This window comes from Castor canadensis, chromosome 6, assembly GCF_047511655.1.
Source record: "Castor canadensis chromosome 6, mCasCan1.hap1v2, whole genome shotgun sequence".
Classification (NCBI taxonomy): domain Eukaryota; kingdom Metazoa; phylum Chordata; class Mammalia; order Rodentia; family Castoridae; genus Castor; species Castor canadensis.
The window spans coordinates 20,704,380-20,730,247 of record NC_133391.1 but is presented as its reverse complement, the minus strand read 5'-3'; the positions used below and the strand labels follow the sequence as shown (position 1 = coordinate 20,730,247).

General features: G+C 38.0%; 1 protein-coding gene across 23 annotated transcripts in view; it reads right to left on the bottom strand.

Annotated features, from left to right (window-relative positions):
- Positions 1–1,453: 1,453 nt before the first annotated feature.
- The window catches only part of Sox5 (SRY-box transcription factor 5), a 922,227-nt gene continuing 897,812 nt past the window's right edge, over positions 1,454–25,868 (bottom strand). For all 23 annotated transcript variants that reach the window (XM_074075856.1, XM_074075864.1, XM_074075855.1 and 20 more), the window contains 4 exons: positions 11,910–12,018; positions 9,137–9,310; positions 4,056–4,272; positions 1,454–2,066 (listed from right to left, as the gene is read on the bottom strand). In XM_074075856.1, coding sequence (XP_073931957.1) covers positions 1,763–2,066; positions 4,056–4,272; positions 9,137–9,310; positions 11,910–12,018 — 804 coding nt within the window. In that variant the 3' untranslated portion in view covers positions 1,454–1,762. The remainder of the gene's footprint in view (positions 2,067–4,055; positions 4,273–9,136; positions 9,311–11,909; positions 12,019–25,868) is intronic.

Genomic DNA, 25,868 nt, shown 5'->3' with positions numbered 1-25,868 from the left:
CAAATAACAGCGTTGGACTGGAAATGATTTTGCATTTATTTGCACAGGCCCTACCACTGCCTTGGCAGTTGGGTGGCAAGATCTAAATCAGTAGTCCCATCGCCATCAGCTGGCACCAAAAAACTGCTTTTGCGTGAATCACCTTCCAGCAAAGGGAAAGGAGTGCCCATGGTCAGGGGGGTTCAGCCAGGCTCTACTTTGCTGGGCTGCAATAACTTCTAATCCAATCCTGGTTCTTATGGCACAAAATGCACATGGTCCACCCTTGTGAAATACAAAAGGCCTCTACCTCACTTTATGGAGAGATGCAAAATTCATTATATAATCATCAGTTTCATTTCTTAGGAAAGGATGAAAAGTTGGGGAAATAAGTTAATTCTACCTTTCTGCAAAATGGCCAAATAGTGAAAACAATCATTGTTTTGCTTGAAGTATCAACAAAAAAACAAACAAACAAACAAAAATTATTAAGTGGCAAACGTTAGTAGAACCAATTGTCCAAGGAGAAAGGGCATCTGGGAGCAGCTGCTAGGAGCTTTCGTGTTAAGCACACCTCTACTATACAGGGCCCCTGATCCAGCCAATAATCATTGTATTTGAAACCTAAAAATAGAATTTCTGAGCCCTATACTCAGTTAAGTTGTCATTTGAAGTGCAAAGTCAAGGTCAAGATTACTTCTAGACCAGTTACTTAAGAGGATAAGGGATTTCATCCCCAGATGTGGGTTTAACTCACAATGGTCCGTTATTCCTATTAGTACCATAATCACACACATACATACACACAAAACTCCAAGATCAGAAAATATTTTTTCTCTAAATTTCTTATGTCTCTCTCTCTCTCTCTCTTTTCACCTGAGAACAGCACCTACAGTTTCCATAAAAAAAAAAAAAAGTCAAATCTCACCAGCTGCTGGTATTTCAGGTTTTTCAAGGGATTGTCTAAGATATAACACTGTCCTAACTCAAAAAGGAACAGGAAAAAGGAAGGGAAAAATGAACTTGGTCAACACTTCAGTACAAATTTGGCACTTGCTCAAAGATGTAGTGTGGTGTGCAACAAATAAAGAAAGCTCTTTCGAGAAAACAATTGCTTATTTTGTGGTGGATATCCAGGAAGTTAAAGACAGACTCTTTTTTCCTCTTCCCTACACACAGCCTTCCATCTTTAAAATCTAGAGATGGGGAAGGTAGAGAAGGGAATGAGAAACCCATCTTTCTATTTTCTGTCAGGTGCATTACAATGACAACCAAAAAGAAAAAAAGAAATCAAGGGAAGGGAAGGAAAAGGAAAAGAAATAAAACCCAGAAACCCCACAAAACAAAACAAAACGTATTTCTTTTTAAAAATTGTAGCACAAAACAACAAAACACATTCACAAGCCACTTGTTGGCACTGTGTACCTGAGTGAGAATTTCTAGAACATTGTAGAACAAACAGCCATAAAGTTTATTTAAAAAAAAAAAAAAAGTTGACGGGTAAGACTTCAGTGCTGGATGTAGCAGCTGAATTACTGGCATTATTTTACCCATAGCTTATTTCAGTCTCTTGTTGTTGATATTGTTTGCTTGTTGTATTTTGTTTTCCTTTCCGAGCCTTTTGAGGCCGAGGTCTATTAGTCAGCTGATGTCCCAACTATTGAAGACTAACAGTTAAAGTAACAGTCAGTGTGTGAGAAAGTTAATGTGCTTGACCACTGGTAAGGATGAACCAGTTCGGGCTTCTTTAAGTCCTATGGTCACTGCAATCTTCTGACCCTTATCAGTTGGCTTGTCCTGCAATATGGTTTTCACTGTCACTCCCATAATCCATGTCTGGATCGTCCTCTTCCTCATCGTACTCATCGTAAACCTCTCCGTTGATGTCCTCAGCCTGTATCTCCTCTTTGATATGGGGCTCCTCTCCCTTCACACCATAAGTGCTCTGAATAACAGGCATCCCAGGTTCGGGGCTGCTGGACACACTTGAGTGCTCCGAGGGCAGGTGAGGAGATGGCATTCCCGCCATGGCGATGGCTCCGGGGTACACAACACCAGCAGTGGCGATGGGAATCTGTGCTTGTTGCCTGTCACAGAGGAAGTCCCAAAAAGAGAGCGTGAGTACAAGTCAGCCCAATGCTGCTCTTGCTAGGTGATGTACTTGCTCAGCAATGTGCAATGCTGTGGTACTGATTTTCACCCAGCTGCCCATTCTTTTCCTTTTACTGAGACAGGGACTTGCTCCGTCTGGCCTCTACCTCGCCATCCTCCAGCCTTAACACCCTGAACCCTGGGTTGACAGCGTGTAGCCTACTTGAATGTAATGTCTTACTCTCTGGAGTGCTCTACAGATTAGAAAAGGCTTTTATGCGAGTTGATCATTTGATTGTTAAAATAACTGGTTATTACTCTACTTTTGAAAACTCTCAGGCACAGAAAGATTAAGCAGAGGACCCCAACTCCTTAACTCTTGAGTTTGCTTTTGTTCACTGTAACGTGTGATAAGAACAGAACTTTTTCTAAAAACCTCAAGATAATTCGATTTTCATAGAACAGTCCTAATGGGTTAAGAGCTATGCACTTTTCTGCCCGGAGCGCTAGCACATTGGACATACAGTATCACACTGTCCACTGATCCGGGAAAGGCTGTTAGCCTGAGGGGGTCAGAGGCAGGGCCAGCCTCAGGGACGTACAACCTGTGCAACTACACGATGACCCCTAACTTGGCTGTACACGCTGCTGCCATGGTCTTGAAATTCTTAGTAACTTTTCAACGAGGGACCCTGGCTTCTCCTTTCTGCACTGGGTCTTACAGGAGTGACACAGGTGGTGCAGCAGTAAGGAGTCAGTAGACGGTGTTCACTCATGCTTTCTTTCATTCATTCTAGGTTCCCCATTTACTTAAGAATTGCTGGCTTGTGTTTAGCTTTGTGAGCATTTGGATCTAAATCACAGGTGCTGGAACCTACCACACAGCCTCTGGCTGAGGAAATTGAGGGTACAGGGTAAATTTGGAAAGTTTTTTTTTTTTTTTTTTTTGGTGGAACTGGGGTTTGAACTCAGGGCTTTGTGCTTGTTAGGCAAGTATTCCACCAGCCCTTTTTGTTCCGGTTATTTTGGAGATGGAGTCTCACTTTTGCTTAGGCTGGCCTGGACCTTGACTCTCCTACTTAAAACTTCCTGCCTCTGGGATGACAGACAGACACCACCATGCCCAGTGTTTCTTCCTCCCTCCCTCCTTTCCTCCCTCCTCTCCTTCTTTTCTTTCTTTCTTTTAGATGGGGGTCTCACAAACTTTTTTCCTGAGCTGGCTTGTGACCATGATCCTCTGATGTTAGCCTCCTAGCTAGCCTGGGATGACAGGTGTGAGACATAGGTGCACAGTTTGGAAAGTTAGCCTCTGGCCATATTTCTCAATGCTTGAAACAGTATGTATCATCCCTAGTTCTCAGGAAACAGGCGCAACTTGTTTGTGCATGTTGAGAGTTCTAGGGAGACAGTGCAGCTGCAGGCAGCATATGTCACAGTGGTCAAGGGCATAGCACAGGAAGCAGAGGGAGCCCATGAGAGTGGGTTCTTAATTCGGAGTGAACCTTCCCTGTTCATAGCCTCCCTGTGTCCTAAACACAGCCCTACTTGTGGGACCCACAAAGGCCACATGTGTGCCTCCATGGCTGAGCAATCCCTCAATATTCAGAAGCAAGCTTGATTTTTAGAAATCATCCATGCTTTTTTGTCTCTGCTAAGTTGTTAGTTGTAGAATTGATCAGGGTGAAGCCTTGGATTCCATGAAAACGGGGGTGGGGGCTAGTAATACTTTTTCACAGCGAGCTTCAAATTATGTATGTGAAGATATTTTATTTTTAAGTGAGTTTTTAACAAAGCTCACGTGACAGCAAGATTCATGTAGGCAGATTTTTGGGACCAGGTGGAAATAGACACTGAGTCCAGGCTCTTTCCTACAGTGCTGCTCTTACACTTAAGCAGCCCTATTTCCCATCCCATTAAGTGTACCATGGCTGACAGCCCCCGGTGTCCCCCGATGGCCCCCCGACACGCCTCCGACGGCAGCGTACCCGACATTGAAGTACTGCCGCATCTCCTGGCGTCGGTTCCGCATGATGGCCTTATACTCGCCGATGCGCAGCTTCTTGCCGTCCACCAGGCAGGTGCGCTTGGGCCTCGGCTTGTACTTGTAGTCCGGGTACTTCTCCAGGTGCTGCTTGCTCAGGCGGGCCTGCTCCTCGTAGTATGGCTGTTTCTCTAGGTTGGTCATAGCTTTCCAGCGAGATCCTGTGAACAAACGGAGGTTAGGATGCCTCTTTGCCCTGCCTGCTTCTTAGCATCCTACCAGGGAGTCATGACTGAGAACAGGAAAAAAATCTAAAATGTGTTGGTCCACACCTGGAAATTTGCAAGCATGTTTTGGATTAGTGACCTCTGCCTGGAAAGATGTTCTTTCAAGAGCACAGGGGTTGGTGTCTGTACTCAAACGAACCGTGACCCCTAGGATACCAACGCTGGGAAATATATGATGTTTGGCTTGAAAGTTAAACAAGAAAGTTTAACTAAACTTGCATATTATTTGCTTAAAAACTCACAGGTAATTTCATGGGTGTGTCTTTCATTTTACATCAGACCACGATATAATTCAACCATGAACTGAAAAGTTATATAAAGTCTGTCATGCATTTTGAATCCGAGACTCTAGTTGTTGAGTATTTTTATGTGGGGATACATTAATTACTACATAAGTTCCTAGCTCACATCTTCTCAATCTCCCCAGAATGTTTAAGTATGCCTACAGGAATGATTAAAATAAAAACTCCTTTCACTAAAAATTTTAATTATAATAAACATGGTAACATTAATAAACACGGACTGGATAACTACTATGAGCTAGACACCGTGCTAAGAACTTTACATATGTGTCTTATTTCTACTTTTCCTCACAATCCTGTAAGCTAGAGAGTACTAATAGCTATTTTCGTAGTTGAGAAAATGGGAATTCAAATCGATGAAGCATCTTCCCTAAGATCTCACAACTATTAAAATGCAGCTTTTGAGTCAAGCTAAGATTTGTTTTGAAGCATGGTAAAATACATGCTCTTACACATATATATACCCATGACTCAAGAAGGCCATCACCAGAGGTAGGCCTTGGCCCCAGATCAGAATGAGTCAAAATAAGCCATTTTTCTTGAGGATTTCATGATAGTAATGACAATAGACTAGGACACCTACCAACAGGTGCTGGAGCTGCTGCCTTCACCTGCCTTCAAGTCATGTAAGCGAGATCTTAGAAGCTTTAGAATTGGTTCGTTACTCAATCCTAACTCCACACCTCAAGTGCAAGCAGCTCACTGTTAAACTGTTCTTCTCTACAAATGCAGATAATTTTCCAACATGGTCTATTACATTCATTCAAGCCTGCAGCCACAGGGGCAGGATGTCTCTGTTCAGAGCTGTTTCCTGTTGGAACAGATGTGGTGTTGGTGGGTAAATCCACATACATGCTTCCAAGATTTGCAAACATATATTTTCCCAATCTAGACAACTAATGTGAATTTTAAAAATTTACAAAATAAACTCAGGTTATGGTGAAAACAGTAGAGTTTCTTTTTTCTCTTTCTTTCTCAGACTTCTGTTTAAGCATCGTTGGCCAGCATTTGGTCAGCTGATTTGGTCATATCGTTTGTGGGTGCAATCTCAGACTCCTTAGTTGCTGGACGTGTTCTCTAGAGGTATGTGCATGTGATTGTGTGATTCTCAGGACATACAGACAGACAGATAAAGCTTTCACACTATTGAACTAGATCCAGTCTTTTCATGGACTTTCCTGCCAGTGTGTATACCAGCTTTTTGGACTTGAAAGCAAGAAGAAGCAAGCTTATCAGAAATAATGTGTTGGCAGATAGGAATACATTAAAAGATGGATTAAGGATGGCTGACTTAAAATCAAATAACTTTCTTTATTTCACAATTGAAGAAAGAAATCAGTTAGAAGAATTGTAATTGCCAAAGAATCTTCCCTAAATCAAAATGTCCTGAAAGTTCTAAACGTGTTTCTCTAAAGACACGAAATGTTTATCCTGGGATGTGAGAACTGACTTCGTATTTCCTACTGTGTGCATGACACTGTATTCATTACTAAATGTGCAGCAGTGAACAAGAGACTGATAGCTGCTATCTCCTTGGGGCTTGTGTTCAGTGGGAAAAATATATTAAACATTTTAGTCCAAAATTTATCATTTTAATTATGATTGTGGGCAAGGAGGTAAAGGAGAGGAGCTCAATGTGTACAGATTGGGGAGGCTTCGTGGCAGAAGCAACCCCTTTAGGGATTCTCGGGAAGAGAACACAACATTGGGTGAAGGTTTCTCCATAGGAAGAGGGGTTAGAAGAACTTAATGCTGGTCACATAAAAATGCAAAGGAAAAGGGACATGTGACAAGGAACTGCATAATAAAAGACTGCAAATTCTTAGGTAAGGTGGTTTCCAAATCTAGCATGATTTAAAATCTGTTAACTCTGGGTAATGTAATTTCTCTGAGAGTATCACTGAATCTTAAATGACAGGGGCATGCTATGACCATGCATAAGAGTGTTTCATTGTGGTGGTAAATCCATGTTCATTTTTTAACGATTACTTTGAATTAGGATAACCAATTGACAAGTTTGACTTTGGTTTCAATGGCTTTGCAGCCACAACACTACTGGCTGGCTGCAGCTGCAGTGTACACAAGAGTGGCGAGGAAGCACTTTCAGTGTCTCCACAAAAGATGAAAACAGCTACTTGAGGTGGGTGCTGCTGCTCCATATGTACCGATGCACCATGTACCCTGGACCCATATACAAGGAGCAGGTGCACTGCCCTTTTCAAAAGGCTATCTTTCTGCAATGAGAAGCAGAGGACAAATTGGGTCTTCTGGCGATGAAAGAAAGAACAAAATTCAATCGAAAATATTTGATGCTCAAAATAAGAAAAAATAGGTACTAAAATTTCCTTTTCCCTCCTAAATCTGGCAATCCAGTAAGAGTGGAGAGGTTGAGCTGGGTGATGCTGTCATCTTCATGGGGTATGCAATGAATTTGTAGATTTTACTCCAACTACTGTACATCTAATCAGAAAAAGATGTCCCCATTCCCTGATCGAGCGCCAAACAGTAAAAGGTGATTCCTTATGTTAACAATTTCAGCAGAATGGCTTATTAAAACCAGATTTTAGGGTATTATAAAATGCTTAGAAGCCCTTTAAAATGTCAACTAGGATCCCCAGAGACTACGTAAAATGTCAACCCAGCTCAAGCGCCTGTTTTAAGCAGAATGAATTAGCAGCATGCTGGCGGAGGCTGTTATCCAAAACAATCAGTAAAGAGGAAAACACCAAGCTTTCTTCGTACTTTTATATGAAATAGGCCATTTAGAATGATCTTGTGGATATTTGAAGATCACTTATTTATTTAAAGCTATGACTAAATATTGAACCATGTCAGTGTTTAATTTCTGACCAAATATAAATGCTCTATCTTTAATTAATACAATTTCAGCAGAAAGACTGGAATTAGGCAGTATTCTCTTTCTTGTAGCCTGTGATGACAAACCATCTTGTCATTCTCACGTTCTTTGCTTCAGCTCAGAGAAGAATTCTTTCACCCGGCCATCTCTTTCCCATAAGGGATTTTACTGTGTTTCCTAAAGTAATATTTCACACCATTGATGCTGATATTTCGCCTCTATTTAGGATAAAGTTTTAACCAGTGATTTTCACTTTTTTAGTATTCAGGAACATGAGTTGACTAATATAAAGGCAGTTTCAGCAATATTCATATTTAGCTTGCTTTTTTATTTTGACATTTTTGGATTTCAAATTCAGGAATGACTGATAAGATATGAAATAGGCTTACATAAAATATTTTATTATTTTTGGTTTTTCCAAATGAAACAGGTATGGTGTTTTTAAAGATAGGACATTTTATGAGAAAAAGAGAATATAGTAATAAAAAGGAAAAATAGACCAGAGATGGCAGAGGTGCAAAACACATGCATTACCAGTTCATTAATGCAGAGAATGAAAAGGGAGGCTACCTTCATAAACTATATGCAATTCCAAGTAGATTAGGGATTTTGATAAAGCTTTAATAATTTAGACATACTTTGTTACTTAACTTGTTAAAGCTCAAATTTTGTAACAGAGTTTGCTTCTTCCATTCTGTTTTCATTGTTTAGCTCTTAGAAGGCAGAAGGTGAGTGATGAAAATTTGCCTCAGTTGTCCCATGTCTGCCCACCAGGCTGCTTGAAGATGAAGATGAAGATGAAGGTGGTAGTAGTGATGCCAACCAAGAAGAGGTCGAAAAAAATGGAAACTTCCTTCCTTTCTTTTTCCCCTAGAATTTCAACTGACTCATAGGAGGTCTCTTTAGGCTCTGTTTCCTCTCTCCCCAGCCATTTTTTCTGTGTTGTTTGGTATCTATGGTTGTAGGGTAAAATGTGTGCTTTGTTTTCTGGTTATATGAAAACTGGAGTGGCAGATAAAGTCTCTTATCATAATACTTGAAATTACTAAAATTTCTAAGCATTACTACAAGTACTTTTAGGACCCCATAGGTTACTAAAAGTAAAAATTAAAGAGCACTCCAGCTCTGATTCTCTGTTTATCTTAACTGATTTTCAATGACAGTACTAGAACAAACATCAATCTCCCCATATGACATCATGAACGCTTAACAAAATTCAAAGTCCAAACTCTTTTTCCCTGTGTTTCAAAGGATGATGGGAAAGACAGAAGATGTTAAGACTAACAACCTGAGCATACTTCACAAAGGAAGAGTGTATAAGTGATCACCTAGGGGCTCACGTAAAAGCAAGTTCTTTTGCTTTTCTCAGTTGTAGTTAAGATATTTCTATACTTTAAAAGAGAGAAAATATTATAATAACTAGTGTAGAGACCCACAGCTAACTCAGCCTTGGAAATTGGCTCATTTTTGGTGAACATAGGATGCTTTGTTGTCGTAAACCTCCATGATGGCACTCATGATGTGGATAAGCAGATGACATGACCTGCCTGGCTTCCAGAGCCAGGAACTTTCTACAGCTGCAGAAAACAGAATGGTACTTTTATCCCCTGCATCACCTAACTCTCCATGCTTTTCTTACCCAATATCTTGCTGATGTTGGAATTGTGCATGTCAGGAAAGGCCTGAAGGATTTTCCTCCTTTCATCTTTAGCCCACACCATGAAGGCATTCATCGGACGCTTTATGTGGGGTTCATTGCTACCACGCCCCCTGGACTCCCGATAAATTCTTGACTCTGAAACTCCAGCACTTCCTAGAAACAAGGAACATCAGTTCATGTCAGTGTTAAAACTTGGCAACTGCCTTCCTTGCATTAATCTTTTTAGTCTATTAAAATATTTGAAAACAAAAAGCACTTCTAATAATGGTTCCTCACGTTCCTAAGACAGATGTTTGTTTGTAGGATTTTGATAGGCCTTGGGGTGGCAAATGTTGTATTTGTACTTTAAATCAATTTCTAACATTTTTCTTTCCTTGCAATGGACTATGCACTGTTTCACCACTTACTTGTAAGTCCTCACAGAAGCTGGGATATATGATTTTTTTAATGCAATTTGGAAAGAGACTGGTTCGATCAATTGACACACTAGTACTATGGAAATAGAAAAAAATGTAAAGAAGCTAACAAAACTGTGAAACACTAATCCATGTGGCAGGACAGCTCATTAAAAGTAAGACTATGTGCTTGCTACTTAAGGCCTGTCCTAACATAAAGTACTTACACCCTTTCCTCTCTCTGAGGCTACATAAATAAACAGTGCTAGGTAGAATTTGGAGATTAAAATACAATGTAAATACTCCCCTTTAATGTGGTTACTTTTTCTTTGAAATTATATGCTAGTATATTCATAAAGTACGCTGGTACAGCAATGATAGTCTATCCCCAAAAGATATTTGAAAATTGTAGGGCAAAGAGCCAGTTCATAGCTATGTTCTCATGGTGTATTAAGAAGTTTTATTGTCACATGGAAAACATAACATGTTCCTCTGAAATTTCCCCCTAACATCTAGAGTTGTCCAAAGAGACCCACTGATAGTTACATTTCAATCAGTGAGATTTACTGATAATAAAACACATTCCACGAATCTCATCGAAACCTGTAAAGGTTGCATTCGCCCCTCTTCCTTCATGTGATGGGTATGAATGGCTTCATCGGAGTAAATGGCTTCCAAAATACTTGAGTTTAAGCAATGAAAACAAGAAGAACCAGAAGAAAACATGGAACTCTGACACTCGGTTTTCACTGCCTATCATTACAAAAGAGAAAAGTAATTCACTTAAAATGTGAACTACTCTGGGGGCTTCTAGAACTTGTCTTATCAATTTCTTTTCTTCCTTTACGTTCTTCTTCATTTTCCTAGTTAATAAGAATCAACCCAAACTACCAGTATCACTGCAAACAAAAAACAGCATAACAGTGGTAGAATTTCTCATTCATAATATGCTGTCTTGTCTGATAAAGACTGGGAAATGTTTGCACATAAGAATGAATGAATTTAACAAACAACAAGAACACAAGCTTTGATATTTTAATGCTGATTGCCATGGATATATTTTATCATGCTACTACAACTTAAAATTTATGAAATGTGTTATTACCCGTAATTGTCTTTTTATTGACAAAAATCAGTGCTCATCTATGGCAATATCTTTCTAAAATGGGTTCGTAACCAGCAAATGATCATTTGCACATCTGCCTTGTCTTGTTCTTACACCTTACAGCGACATAAGCAATAAAAGGAACAGTATGTGACTTCGCCAAATCTAAACAAGCTCATTCTATGTATGTAAACCACGTTATCCTAGCCTGGTGAAGCAGAAAATGCAAGGAAAGGTTTGGATATATTACAACAGAAAAAAATGTGAATTTTTTTTAGATATCCAATTGAATAAAGTTCAGTTTTGACAGAATCATAAAGATAAATGTTCAAGTTCGGCTACATATTGGCTAGTGCAAGCCTTGACAAGTAGAATTGTCCCAACACACAGAGTAGATGGTTAGGTTGGGGGATTCACAGGGACCCTTTCTTTCCTACAGTGTGCCTGCCAGTGGTTGCATTGATACAATCTTTTCTATCTGCTGTGAACTTTCTTACTAAGAGTAGCAAAATTGAGTGTTGTGTCACCAAAGGACACAACATATATGTCACCTGTCATTGGAAAGACGTTCTGAGTTTGGGGCAGTGTGTAAGAGAAAGAGCACTTTCTTCTTATTCCTTCTTTGCTAGGACATTAAAGTTGGATATCAGTTCAAGTAGTTTTGTCACTGTGCATGTCTGGAATGTTCAGATATTTGAGGATATAAGGCAAGCATGGGGTGGCTCAGCTGGCATTCTAGTCAGGTTGCAGAGTCAGCAAGGCATTTGTCTGTGTGTTAGAGAGCATAGGAGGGAAAGGTTCTAAAATGAGGAAGCTATCCTGAAAATATCCAAGTCAGGGTTGGCAATGGAAAATAAAAAATGAACTGACAGATACAATTTCTGAAGTTTCCTGGGGTAGAGAAATAGGAAAATAAGAGAAAGGGTAGAGAGCAATTAGATCATTTGCTGTAGCACCATGCCATCTTGAACCTAAGTCCTACCTCTGGCTCTTAGTGCCCTGTGACCTCACAACACAGGATGTTAAATTCCAAAGCCCAGTCTGTCTATCTGCAATGGAACTAATGCTTGTTTGTGTTGGGGGCTGAGACGATTTCTGCGCAGCACCCAGCTCCCAGGCACACAGGGACTTCTCCTACCATCATGCTGAGGTAGGAGTTGACTGTCTTCTCTGTTTTATGGCAGTTTAAATTGGCACCAAATGAGTATGACTACACATTATCAGAATATGTCTATGAATAGTTATCACAAACCATCAGAATCCCCGCTCATATTGAAATCCATCATTGCGTGGCTAAACTTCCCTTCTTCATTCTGCTTCACTGCCAGCTGCTGAGTCAGGCTTTCCAGTGTTGTCTTTTCCTTTTGTTAAAAAAAAGAGAAATTTAAGATAAGAATGTGTAAATAACAATTATTCGCAGACATTTTTCTCCTTGGGTTGTACATGATATGCTAGCTTCTGGAGAGGGCGTGAACCCTGGAGGGGAGGATTTCTGAAGGAACTCTGGTTCTTGTGAGCCCTATAAAGTCTTGGCATTTGGGTTTTGGATGCCTAAAGGAGATGAGGGATCCTTGGAGACAACCTTCCCAAGTCACAAATTCTCATGGAAATTTCTCAGAAGCAACCTGCTCTGCTTTATTTTTAGCCAGGCAGTAGAAGCATAGGAGTGGCATGGGGCCCAGTCAAAGTCTTCCAAGAGTCAGGTGACCAAATGATAGAAACATAATTCACAGCAGTGCCCTCTGGTTGCATCTCCCTAAATACCATCTGCATTTCTTATGCAAGGGTAATGAAGACATTTAAATATTCATTGCTAATTGCTTGTCATGTCTCTGTACATCCAATGCGAGTGCCTGCTACTTGGACCACGATTTGATTTGGATTGCTAAGCCAAAATATTGAGTTGGCGAATTATTTGAGATACAAATATACCAAAATTATATCTGCAAAGACATTAAGTCATTTAAAAGCATGCTGTGTATGATTCGCATTCATGGAGACATGGCATTGCAAACTACTTTATGGAAAATATAAGGCTTAAACTAAACCACATAACATATTAAATTGCTTCCAAATTAAGAAATTGGGTGATTTTAAGAACAGAAAAGGCATACAATGAAAGTTTGACAATTTCCCCCACATACTTTGCAGCATTTCTCTGATCATGTGGTTCCAAAGCAGTTTTAATAAAAGCATCTCTTGGATCTCATAACATTTGCTCAAGTTTCTTGATAATTATTCACCAAATTTTCCAGGGGACACAGTCATGAATTGTAGTCACAAATCATATACACAGCAGAACTGTTCTTCACACAATAACATATTCATAGAAAATAATCAACTATTTAAGATGATTATATTGCAGGTGAAGAACCCAACTAATGCTTTCATAAAGAACTAATAGGACAGTACATCCTCAACACAGTACATGCTTTATGACTACAAAATCTCTGACAATACTACAATTGTATCAACTAGATTAACAATTCTATGATGTCAGTGGCCTTGGAAATCTTGTACTCTATTCATCAAACTCTGTACATGACTTAATAGAAAAATATTTTTAATTGTCATCAGTCTATAATACAGTAAGTAGGGAGAAAAAACAGAAAATAGTTTATATTAACTTTGGTTCTACAGAATTATGTAGCATTAAACCTGCAATATGTTCTACATTTAAAAAAATATAGAACCTGATCCAATTTGTTTTGGGTATGAAATTGTCATTTTTATTTGCACTACCCGCTCTGGATTTCTTTTGCTTAGAGTGTGCTGTACATATTCATCTGAGCTCAGAAGCTCCAAGGACACTAGCTTAACAGACTCTCTTTACAGTAAATGTCACTGTTAAAATAAAAGACAGTTGCATTAAAATACACACACACACACACACACACACACACATACACACAAACACACACACGTGCACGCAAGCATGTGCACTCCATCAACATAATCTGATGGCTCCCAGGCCAAAGAAGACCTTACCATACTTTTTGAGGGAATGAATCAATCACTGTCAGGTTTTAACTGTACAAAGAAATTATGGTGCATATTTTCTAGAGTATGTTCCATTCTAAAGTAGTTTCTCAAGACAAAGTAGCAAAATGAAGGCAATCACAGTAGAAAGGGAATGAGATACTAAGTATATTCTAAGGCCCAGCCCTATGGATCTTAGTGCTAGTTTACCAAGAGGCTAAAAATAGCAAAAAGATGAGCAGAGAAGTTGCATTCCATGTTTACACAATTTTTAAGACACATAGTATAATACAATGACACAATTAGCTACCCAAAGTGGAGCTTACCATACTTCTCAAGTGGATGTCAGTGGGAGACAGTAGCAATGAACATGGAAAGCTACACAATTTTGGTGACTCTACAATGATTCTAAGACATGTCAAGAGAAAAAAGGAGAATAGGTAGCATGATTTAAAGTACAATAAATATGATGGCATGCAAATTCAAATGGTAACAATGCTACATTTGAGAAAAGTTAAGAGAAAAATAAACTCAGAAAAACAAATTGATATGAGAAAGAGCTAACAGAAACCCCAGTGGAAAACAATGGTCCTTTAATTCTATATAAAAATGGATGATACAGTTAAATTTTACATGCAGCTTTTATGTGTATAGGGACATATAAATTTATATGAAAATAAGAAGAAGCCTAGATAATATACTGAACCACCAAAAAGACGGAGTTAGATTTCAGAATAGTTCTCAATTATTTACTTAGTTAAATTCAAGCTATTCACAAGTATCAGGACAAAAAAGAATCAATCAATTGTTATAAAGGACAAATGTTGGTATACTTGACCGATTCCTTCTACCTATTTCTGATAATCTCACTCATCTCCAGTCAGCCTTTCCATGTAAGAGTTTACAATATACTATCATCTCTAAAACCCAACCTTTTAAGATTCTGTTCTTTGGTTTAAATATTTCCTTTTCTAAAAGTGACTTTTCATATGTGCAGACACCACTGACAATGAGACTACTTCGATGCTTAAAACTCTCATACAACAACAGAAAATACCAGGTAGGAAGGGAGTTAAGTGGGAAGATGTTGAAAATAGGTCACACCAAAGAAACTGAGTTGTGGAAACAGAAGTAAATGTTAATGGGCACAGGTGACAATTCTTACCAACCTTATAATTTTGGTTCCAACTGGCTCTAATAAAAATCACATTAGTTAAGAACTTTTACAGAAACATAGCACCACATGCCTTGACTTTCAGTGTACTAAAACATGAATCCAATGTAACACTAATACTATACTGCATTAGTTACTATTCAAATATTGATCTGAAACTGACAGGATTCATTGGTCTTATCTTCCTATCTTTTTTTCTATTTGAAACAAAGCAAAAAATCAAAGAAAAATATACATATTTAAAGAAAGACTTGCTACAATTCTCATCTACTCTAAGTAATCCCAGAGTAGAGGGCACAAACAGACTAGTTACTACAAAGTAGTTAAAATGAAAGTCTTGGAAATTCATAAACAAGGGAAAACAACAATGACCTGTATGCTTTCTGTCATGAATAAAAACTAGAAATTGAATAGCAACCAGACTTCATTTGGAAAGATGAGTCCTATCTGGCTAATCAAATCTTATACAACTCTGTAGGTTTACTAAGATCAAGAGGAAATATTAGGTATGTCCATTGTTCCTTGAAAATTGTCTGATCCTATGTTGACTAGAACAAATGTCAAAGTGAATTATATCTCATCTGTAGAAGAAAAGAAAGTTGTACATCGTACAGTTGCTTGGGCTCAAATGAATAATTCTAAAACTCAACATCCAAAGAGATATTATTAAAATATTAATATTCACTTGGGGAAATTAGCAGGTGGTCTTTGGCTTTGTGACTTATCCAATGACTTTCATAAGGGAAAACAGCATGTGTGTCATGCACATATGACACCAGGCTACAGTGGGAATGAACATGGAAAGCCAAGTAAGATCTAAAATGATGTGGGCAATTCATTGATTAGAAGTAGTCAATGCAGATTGATACTTTCTTCTATGCTAAAAAGTATTTTGAATGGCAAAGGCCACAAGGACTAATGGGAAGAGGGCATATTTGAGGTTAGAAAATAATGGTTTTGATATCAGAATCAGGACATTTTAACCAAACCTTGTTAACCTCCCCAACACCCAAAATCCCAATATGTAAAATAGTTTTGCATTAGTTTTCAAACATTGAAGAAAGATATGTTTTTAATATTAGAGAAAGGACCTCAATGAGGAAATTGAATTTGGAAGTGATAAAGATTTTTCCTAACATACAGGAATTACAGGAATAGTTCAATTTGAATACTAAGTTCCTTATTATGGTTATGATTCTCTGTTCTCAATGGCAAGGTGAAGAAACAAATAAAAATTAAAAACAATAATTTTTGTTACCAACGTTAAAAAAATCATTGAGTTTTTTTTCTCCCCTGCTTATCATCTGCTGAAATGTTATTTAATTTTTTCTGTTTTTTTTTTTCCATTTCCTACTCAGGCATGGTAAGTTCCAGTTTTATACTATAAACCAAGCCCATATTTCAAATGAAAAATTTCTCTACTCTAGTACTTCAATATATGCAAAAACATAACTGAAAATTCACTGTGTTTTCTAATGCTTAAATGGACATCCTATAGATATTTCATAGAACAGTCAAAACAAAAGAACACACAATCTATACCTAAGAAGAGGTAGTGATTTCCTTAGTTACCTAGTCCTAAGTTAAACGATGCATGCGTAGATGGTTCTTCTATTACTCCCTGGAATTGGGAGTCACTCACACAAGCGATGAGCTTTGCTCCCCACCAGGCACACATACACAGAGAGAAAGATGGGCTGAGGATCAGCTATCATAATGGACATCCCTGAAATAAAGCTCACAAAGCTGTAAAACTCATAAAAGGCACATGCATGAAATGACAGAATAGAGTGTGACTGTCAAATGTTGACTCGGTAACAGTTAAACCCCTTCTGGCGGCGCTGCTTTATGGTCTTCTACCATTCTAATGACATGGAGAAGAAAAAAGAAACAAAAAAGGCTTCTAACCCTCCAATTATGTCAACGTCACAGACCACCAAAGAAGATGAAAGATTATTTGTGTCATAACGATTTATCAGCTGGAGATTGTTTTTATAAGCTTAAGTAAAATAGAAACAATGCAAGTGCCTACCCCTTCAACCTCTCAATTTCACTCTTGCTTATAGATATCTCTATTTTCTAGAAAATAACCATCCACCCACATAATCTAACAGCACGAATGGGAGAAAATGATTTCTTGTAAATTATGCATAGATTGTATATAAATATACACACAAACAAACATACACACACAAAGAAACGAACACTTTCCTCAAGCATCAACAAAAATACAAGTTAAAGAGATCTTTCATGAATTTTACTGTGGTCAAATGTGAAATTTTTTTTGTTGTTTGGTTCTTGGGTTTGAACTCAGGGCCTCATGGTTGCTAGGCAGGTGCTTTACCACTTGAGCCATCCTGTCAGCCAGCAGGTATGAGTTTGTCCATTAGAATATCCACAGACTCTTCAGTGTACTGGAATCTGGTATACTTCAGGAGTATTTTCCCACTCAATTTCACCATCAGAGAATCCTAGAGCTATGTGGAACCTTGCAATCAAGAGAATGAATGGGTCCTTTCATATCCTTTGGTTCTGGCATCCACACAATTAGCCTTTTCAAATCCTGATTCTTTCCCCTTCTAAATTAAAATTTAGATTCTTAGTTCCTTTTTTTGAAATTTGGTATCCAGCTTTATGAGAGGTTCCTCAAAGTGTAATTGTAGGCAAACTTCTTAACAGCATTGTTTCACTAAGTCAATTTGAAATGTATTGGCAGATCAACTTTACTTGTGAAGTGCTATGGAGGTGAAGACAGATGGGAAGGTGAGGAGAAACACAGTTTCTATGAATTCAAGAGGCTTAGTTTAGGTGAAAGACTTTAAAAGATAGTAAAATGACCTGTGGATACAATTGATGAATCCCTAGTAATGATTTTTAAGGAATTGATTGTAAAGGCAAATACTTAAAAGTTCATGCCAAATAACTAATTCTGACCTTCATGAAGAGAGAAATTCAAGGAACAAAGATCTGAGAACCCAATGTGTACTGCAGTTACAGCAGAAACGGCTGGTACAATGATCAGTCAAGAGCACTTGGTAGAGGATTAGTAGCAACAAGAAGCAAAACAAATGTTATAATGACCTCACTTTCTTTTTCCATAAGAATGGAATGCAGACTCATCAAGCTGGATAGCTGTAATTGCTTGGGACCTAACTCGGATTTGCATTACTCTATTAACATCCTTCTTGCTATGATGGAGAAATTATGCATGGGCCTGAGAAAGTGTTTTGGAGTGGGAAGAGGAAATCGACAACAGCTGTCTCAAATTTCTGAAGAACCCCTATGTTTAAGAAAAACCCAGACCTGTTATCTGCAAGAGATAGAATTTGACCAAAAGTAAGCAAGAGAAAGAACACTTATACTTATCAAAGCTTATAAATTATCCGGCACAAGATAACAAACCACTGAAGGAAGAGAGCTTGCAATAGTCAGAGCTGTCCAGCCATTGGATGTGCTGCCTGAGGACTCAAGAAACTACATCTTCTGGAAGTTTGGGCCATATGGCTACTGGCCTGGCATATCAGAGATACTGAAAAGGAAATACATCATCAGATGACAGGTTGGATTGAAGGCCTTTTGCATTTTCTTTCAAATCTGTAATTCTATGACTGGGTCTCCTACTTGACTGAACTCTGTTTAACAGACATAAAATATTTTGACAGATGTATACAACTTCCTATGTCCTTTATCTCCAAATGATAACTTCATCAAAAGTTGTTAATTAGTGAGTTTAGGAATTTCAAGTCACTCCATTTTATAATTAATAATTCCATGATCACGTTCATAAATTCAAGGAAGAGATTTTAAATAATGAAGCAAAACAAAACAAATGATGGTTATTCAAATATATTTGGTGAGCAGACTGTCTAATAATAATCAGATTTATGGATTCAGGGTAGGTGTTTTTCAAAAGACAGTTATATGTCCAAAGTTAATATTACTATTTTAATCCTCTAAACAAGAATTCACTGCCATGGAGAGGAAGAATTCATTATGTATAATATACAGAAAAGCCACTCAAAGAAATGTATAGAAAACAATTCACAAAGAAGGTATCTGTGAAACCAGTCACAATAAAATCCTGGCCATTGCTTATTTGTCACAGTGATGCTTGTGGTTGTATACATGTGGAAGAGGCAAGGCAGAAGAGGAAAAACTAAGGTGGGATTCTGAATGTCTGCATATGTGGTCAGGCATCAACCAAACTCTAAAAAAGCCTTTGTTCTTCTTTCACACCAGGATAGTCACACATACTTTGCATACTGAGTCATATCAGAAGAGTAAATGTGAGAAAAAGAGGTTGCCAATGAAGAAAAATAATAGCATTCTTAACCACAACAGGATGTCTGGTAGGTGGAGGGGACCACGCAAACATAAGTACAAAACTGAATGTTGTCTGATGTTGATTGTTCTATAGACAATGGGTGGCTTGGTTACTGAGATACTGGAACATCGGGGATTTTTCCTTTGCATGGAATAAAAGCTATAATATAAAATTATCAACATTCTTACAAATGCAGTCTCAGTAGCTGGTACTTGCTCCAGTTAAAGAAATCAAATTGTACTATTCTAAAGAGTGATGGCATGGTTCAGAAATGCTGGGTGTGACAAATTGACATAGGCATACCATGGTTATAGTTCACTTTTCAATTATCCATGGTAGTGTTAGTAGTGATGACAGATAAAAAGAAAGAGTAGAATAATACTTAAAATCTCACTGTAATGAAAAGCTAAAATTTCATCCCATGTCTTGTGAAAACTTCTAGAAGAAAAATAAGGTGGAGAACATTTTTTTTCTCCTTTTGTAGTCATTCTCTGATGAAGGGGCTGCATGGGGAAGGGAAGAGCTGGAAAAGAGTTTACAAATTGTGGAGACTGTGACTGCTTAAGTAAGATTTTCATGAAAAAGCCCCAAATGTGCGGTCAAAAATACCCATGGCCACCATGGGGACACAAGCTAGTGGAACAGGCCTGGGCTACATCCTTGAAGTCCTCCTCTCAGGGCCATTAGGAAAGAAATTAAAGTTGGAGCCAGAGGACATTTGTCCTAAACTGACCTATCACTTCAACTCCTCTAATCTCAAATCTCAAGTTTTTTTTTTTTAAAGAAATAACAGAGAATATAGTTCTACTTATTTTACAGCATAAGATGGAAAGACAATGTGAAATCCCAGCAGACATCATAGCACAAAATAAATATTGGTAGCCATTATTGTGCATATAGCTTATAGGCATAAGGGGAGAAAAGTGTTACAGGGAAGATTCAGCGACACCCTTTACAATGTGTGCTAGTCTCAGACTATCTTCCTGATAACTTTTAATTCATGTTGGCAAAGTAGCTTGCAAAAAACGAGGGGTAGGAGGTAAAGGAGTGAGGGTTAGTAATGGAAGGGGTTGAACAGGCCAAAGTAAAGCATAACCACAGTGAGCATACATTGAGATACCCCTTTGACCATCAACTTAAATATTAATAAGGAAAGACAAGTCTGTAAAATAGGTACAGTATAGTGTGGGGGATACTAGTGAGAGGGGGAGGGTGAATGAAAGAGATTAAGGTGAGGGTATATGGTTGATGGACTTCATACCTACATGAAATAAAACAAAGAAATCTCTTGCAGTTGCTCTAAAGTGGGACGGAGAGGAGGTTGAGGGGGGAAATGAAGGGGGTGGATGTAACTAATGTACAATATAAGTATAATTGGACTTGCCACTATGACCCCTCCCCCCATATAACAAACACATCTTACTAAAAAAGTGACAAAAGAGAATACAATACACCTACGAAATCTATGGGGATAACTGAAGAACAATTCTTTAAGTGAAATACTTAAAGAAACAATTTGACATGGAGGAGGAGGAAAAGGTTATGTTAAGTAGAAGGAACGACCATTCTTGACAGGCCAGGCCTTCAAAAATAACACTTTGGTCCAACAACAAAAGTGAGTCTTACTTTACTTATAGAAAATTTAGAAAATCCAGAAATGTGGAGATATAGATGTAAGCTTATGACCCTATCACCTTGGCATAACTATCATTCCACTTTGCTGTATATTCTTCTAGTCTTTTATCTCTGCATTGTGACAATATACTTCAAATTATCTAGATCATTCTCTACATAGCATTTTCAAATTTGGGGGAACACTATCAGTAGCATATACTTCAAGCCTTAAATGAATGAACAGTTTCAATCATCAGAGAGACCTAGTGTGTCCCTCCAAAAGCCCAATTTGGCATGCCCGGTGAGGCTCATTTTATTGGACCATCCTGCACTCACCCCTCTTACCAGAATGATGTAAAGAACACAAGACTCTCTGTTTGAAAACACGCACAGCTTTTCTAGGCTTGAAAATTAAACCATAAAAAGTTTACTGAAAAAAAAAAAAAAAAACCTTTAAAAAGCTCCTTAAAAACTCACACCATAATTGCTCCTCACCAGGCGTGGGCACTTGCTAGCTGCAAGTAGTGGCACTGTGACAAGTGTAGCAAAACTGAAAGCAGGCTACACTAAGAGAAAGAAAACGTCTTCCACTGGCCATCTGTGAAAATAAGGCATGTGGCCATTAAATGCAGAGGCTGTAAATATACACAAACTCCATGAAGCAAATGGCAAAAGAGGACTAAACTTCGAGCTCAAACAAATCAAAATGTTTAATGCATAGTTACCACTGCTGGACGAAAACAGCTCTGATCTTTGCAGTCTGCAAACTCGGCATGTATTTCAATTAAATACCCCCAAAAAGGAAAGAAAGAAAAAGAAAGAAATGAAAAGACATAGAAGAAAACCGTCTGGAACAAAAGGCTATAGATGGCCTATACTCAATTTCCAGAAACAAACAGCCTCTTTAACTTGCACCAGCCTGTCGAGAATGTTGATTGGGATTATTGAAAGGCCGACATATAGAGTGATGGATGGGTGATGACATAATACCTATTTGCCTTTTTTGTCATGGTTTTTGAAAACTGGCTGCTCTGTGCTGATAATATTCACCAAGGGGTTTCCTCTCCCATCCTGTCCCATAAGAGAAGTGTTCCCTAGCTAAGACACTCAGAATTAAGAAGGTTTTGTAAATGAGAAACAAAAGGAAAGAAAACCTAAGGATCAAATGCCAACTTGCATGTAGAAAGTGGGTCTAGATGTTCTAATAATCCGTGGCCTAGAAAGCTGTGCCCCATCCATTTTATATGAATTTTCAGAGTAGAGAAGCCCCACTAATAAAAAGGCAAATATTTGACCTCAGACTTTATGTATCTTTTAATTAGTCACCAAATAAATAATTACATGCAATTATAGATATTAAAATAATACATATTCACTTTGACGAAGAGACAAATATTAATCATTTGTGTCCTTTTAATTTGTTCCAAGGCAAATTCTAATCAGAGTATTTCAAAGATTGGGAACACTTTTTTTTAAAGCACACACGCACATGCATGCACACCACCTAGTAAAGTCTCCTGCTTGAAGACAGACATGGTTGAGATGATGTATATAGTTTATTTTCCCCAAAGGGATTAGCTACCATGCCTACGTCCTTTGCAAAGTTTTTCTCTAACCAGTGAAATATCTAGTTCTAATTTCACGTCTGTAACTCATTTTAGCTAAAGACAATATTTACAGAAGTCATCTAGAAAGCGTTAATTGAAGCATCTTGCACTTAATAGATTCTTCATGCTCACTTTTTCAAATAAAGCCCTCCCCAAGTTATCCAACGTGGGAAGGAGCACACATTGGATAACGCTGAGCTAGATGTACTGTGTCAGTTTCTGAAGAGTTAACACCGCTGGCCTCATCCATCAGATGGCCAGCGAAGCATCAGCAACGAATGATGGATGTAAAATTATTACAGGGCTGCCATCCGATACACTTACTGCCATTTGTAACTAATGCTGGGAATGACACACTTTTTTTCATTATTAAACATCCACATTAAGTCAACATTGGTCACTGTCATTTCATGTTTGGTGCTCTGTTAAAGGGAAAGAAAGGGTTGACAACAGCAGAAAAGAGGAGCTTGTAAATGGAAAAGATTCAAAGTGTCAGGGAAATCAAATTAACCTTTCTTACAAATCTGCCTATGTATTCTGAGGTAGGACTTATGACTATAACTGACAAATAGCTAGAGTCACTGTCAAGTAAATTAGGATTTAAAATATACGTGTTATTGACCACATTTTTATCATATTCAATAGAAATTTGCAAAGAAGTTTTCCTGAATCCTGGAAGGAAAAGGAAGATATTTTCCCAGGGATCATTTGCAACTCTAGGTGAACACATAACATGCATGCATGTTTATATTCCAGGAACGCTGACGACAATGTTTAGTGAATAAATTCTCTAACTTACATTTCCATGCTTATTTTTTTGTGATTGACATCTGTTTTACATAAGAAAAGTAGTATAGAAGTCACTCTTAACATGTATGGAGCGTGTGTGTGAGCACATATTCATAGATTTAACCTGTCATCAAGCAGTGTTCATCAGTGCACATGCTCATATATATCATTTAATATATATCCTGGACATGTAATGGTGGAAGACAAAAAGGTAGACGGGTGACAATAATTATGAAACCCCCAAATATACATTAGTTTCATGAAGGCAATATGTGAAGGTTTGTTATCATTAATATAATGTAGCTATTGCCAAAAATGCCTTTTCCTACCCAGTAGCCATCCTGGTCCTCCTTTTCTTCCCTACTGACATCACCCTTAATGTAAAGGAAGACAAGTTCTCTAATCCAGTTGTAGAAAATAATTCATGATCATTTTAAAGCAGTCCATTTGCCTTTGACCAGTAATTCCCAATGAACTGTTTGTGGGACCAGTTAGTGAGAAGGAATGAAATATTCCCATTTGAATGATAACTGAACTAAGCAAAGAGAAAACTGCTCTCCCCGGAGTCTGCCAGCCTTAGGGGAGATGAGATTGTTTTAAATGCAGCAACCATTTTTGGCACTAAAGAAAAAGGCAACAGAGACACAGAGATTTCAACCCTGACATCACTGAGTTTACGAACTAATGCCACCACTCTCCTTCTTCTAAATTGTCATGGGACAACGATTGAACACTACTTGTTTAAGCCACTGCACTTAACATTTCCTAATGCCTGGAGAGAAACACATGCCTGGCAGACCATACTACAGCATGGGCATAGTCTTCCCAGGGCAGCCACGTCTGGAATGGGGAAAATGCACTGGGAAATTCAATGTCAATCCCTCATTTCAGTTGAGTGTGCTGAGTCTCTGTTATATTAACACTGCCTGGTAGGATCAAGACAATGAAAATGAGGTTTCTTTGAGCTCACATTAGGTCTAGATACCTTCAAACACAAGGTTAAGATCTTGCAATGTAACTGAGTATAGGGACAATGTTGTACCATTTGGGTATTAATAAAGGAAAATGGGTGTTGTTTTGTTTTGTTTTTTAATGTATGGCAGTCTTCCTTCTGTTTCTTCCTACTTAAGAGGCTTACTTTTTCATCTATAACACTGAGATTAGTGATATACAGTTATCTGTAGCAGAGCTGTGTGGTAAAAGATAACATTATTTGAATATACAATCAGTCTATAATTAACCAGAGATGACAATTATAAATAACACTGTGTCCCAGAGTTTCCAAGAAACCTGACACACACAGTTCTTGGGTATGTTGAAACACTTCCAAGAAAAGTAAAGAAGTGAAAAATCTTTTAGAAGTCTTCAATTAAAATGTGTTTCAGTAAAAATGACTTTCATGATGTGTTTTGGTACATGTCACTGGAAAACATTTGTCCCTATCTTCACACCTCTAATTGTTTTCACTGGCCAATTACAGCTTTTCAGAATTAAGACCTTCTACTTGGGGCAATCATGTTGGCTTTTTGAGATGCAAAAGAAAAGTTAATGTGTACAAGGGTGGTGTACCAAGAAAACATGTCCGCGCTGCATGATTCTAATTACCTGCATCTCAGGTCGTGCTATTGATCATCTTTTATCTTGTACAGCACCAGGCTGGCTTCCTGTTCCTCCCTCCTTTCCTTTATCCCAGCTCCTTTCCATCTTTTTTTCTGCTTTATATCCCTCTTTTTTTGCATTTCACATACTTTTGTGGGCTTAGGGAGTTATGACTATTATTTTAGATAGAAAAATGTCCTTTTTTTGGGATTCAAACAATAGTGCAAAATATAAAAGGAATTTATCATATATTCTGTTTATGACTTTTATGGAGAACTAAAAAGCAAAATGTCAAACCAGTCACTGATCTTCCTATGTACTAGCCATGGATAAAGCCAAGTGATAAGAAAAATCCAATGAAAGGGAAAGTGACAGCACAAAATCCATAAAGATATTGCTTCATTTGGAAGAACAAGTATCAATCAGTCTTTGTCATCACAGACATACAACTGATCTGACAAGCTAAGCTATATCAATGGCAATAGATGGTCACATGTATATAAATATGATTAACAGAGTAACAATCTAAACTGTAAAGTAAGCTCTATAAAAGCAGAGACCATGTTTTCTGCTTCAAAATAATACCTTAAGTACACAGGACAGCCCCTACTAATAGTCAATGCTAATGTTGAGAAATTATTCACTAAAAGATGTAAATTTGACATTATTACCTCATCGTCCTAAGTTATACAGTCACAGGTTGATTGTTGTTGAAGAGACACTCAGGCTAGTTCCAAAGGAAGAGGTAACCACAACTGCAGTAATATCCACGTCAAAGAGCTTCAGTTAACCCCAACTTTCTTCTCAGGTGTCAGAGTCACTTAAGGGGTGGGCTAACTCTGATCTTTTGGCCAAAGAGGCTTATTTATGTAAGAGTTTGTTACAGTCTTGCACTAGTAGAACTACATCATTTTCATAATTGAAAATTTTCACTTAAACACCAATAAAGTCATAAGTTCAAGATTTATCTACATTGAAAGCACATGGTGAATAGATTTGGAAATGACCTTCTTGAGAACAGAGGCATCTTAACTGACCAACAGGTATGGTCAGGTATTAATTCAAAACAGTTTTAAAAGTTGTTATAACTCAAGAATATTGAAGCCATAGCTATCAACAGTAACC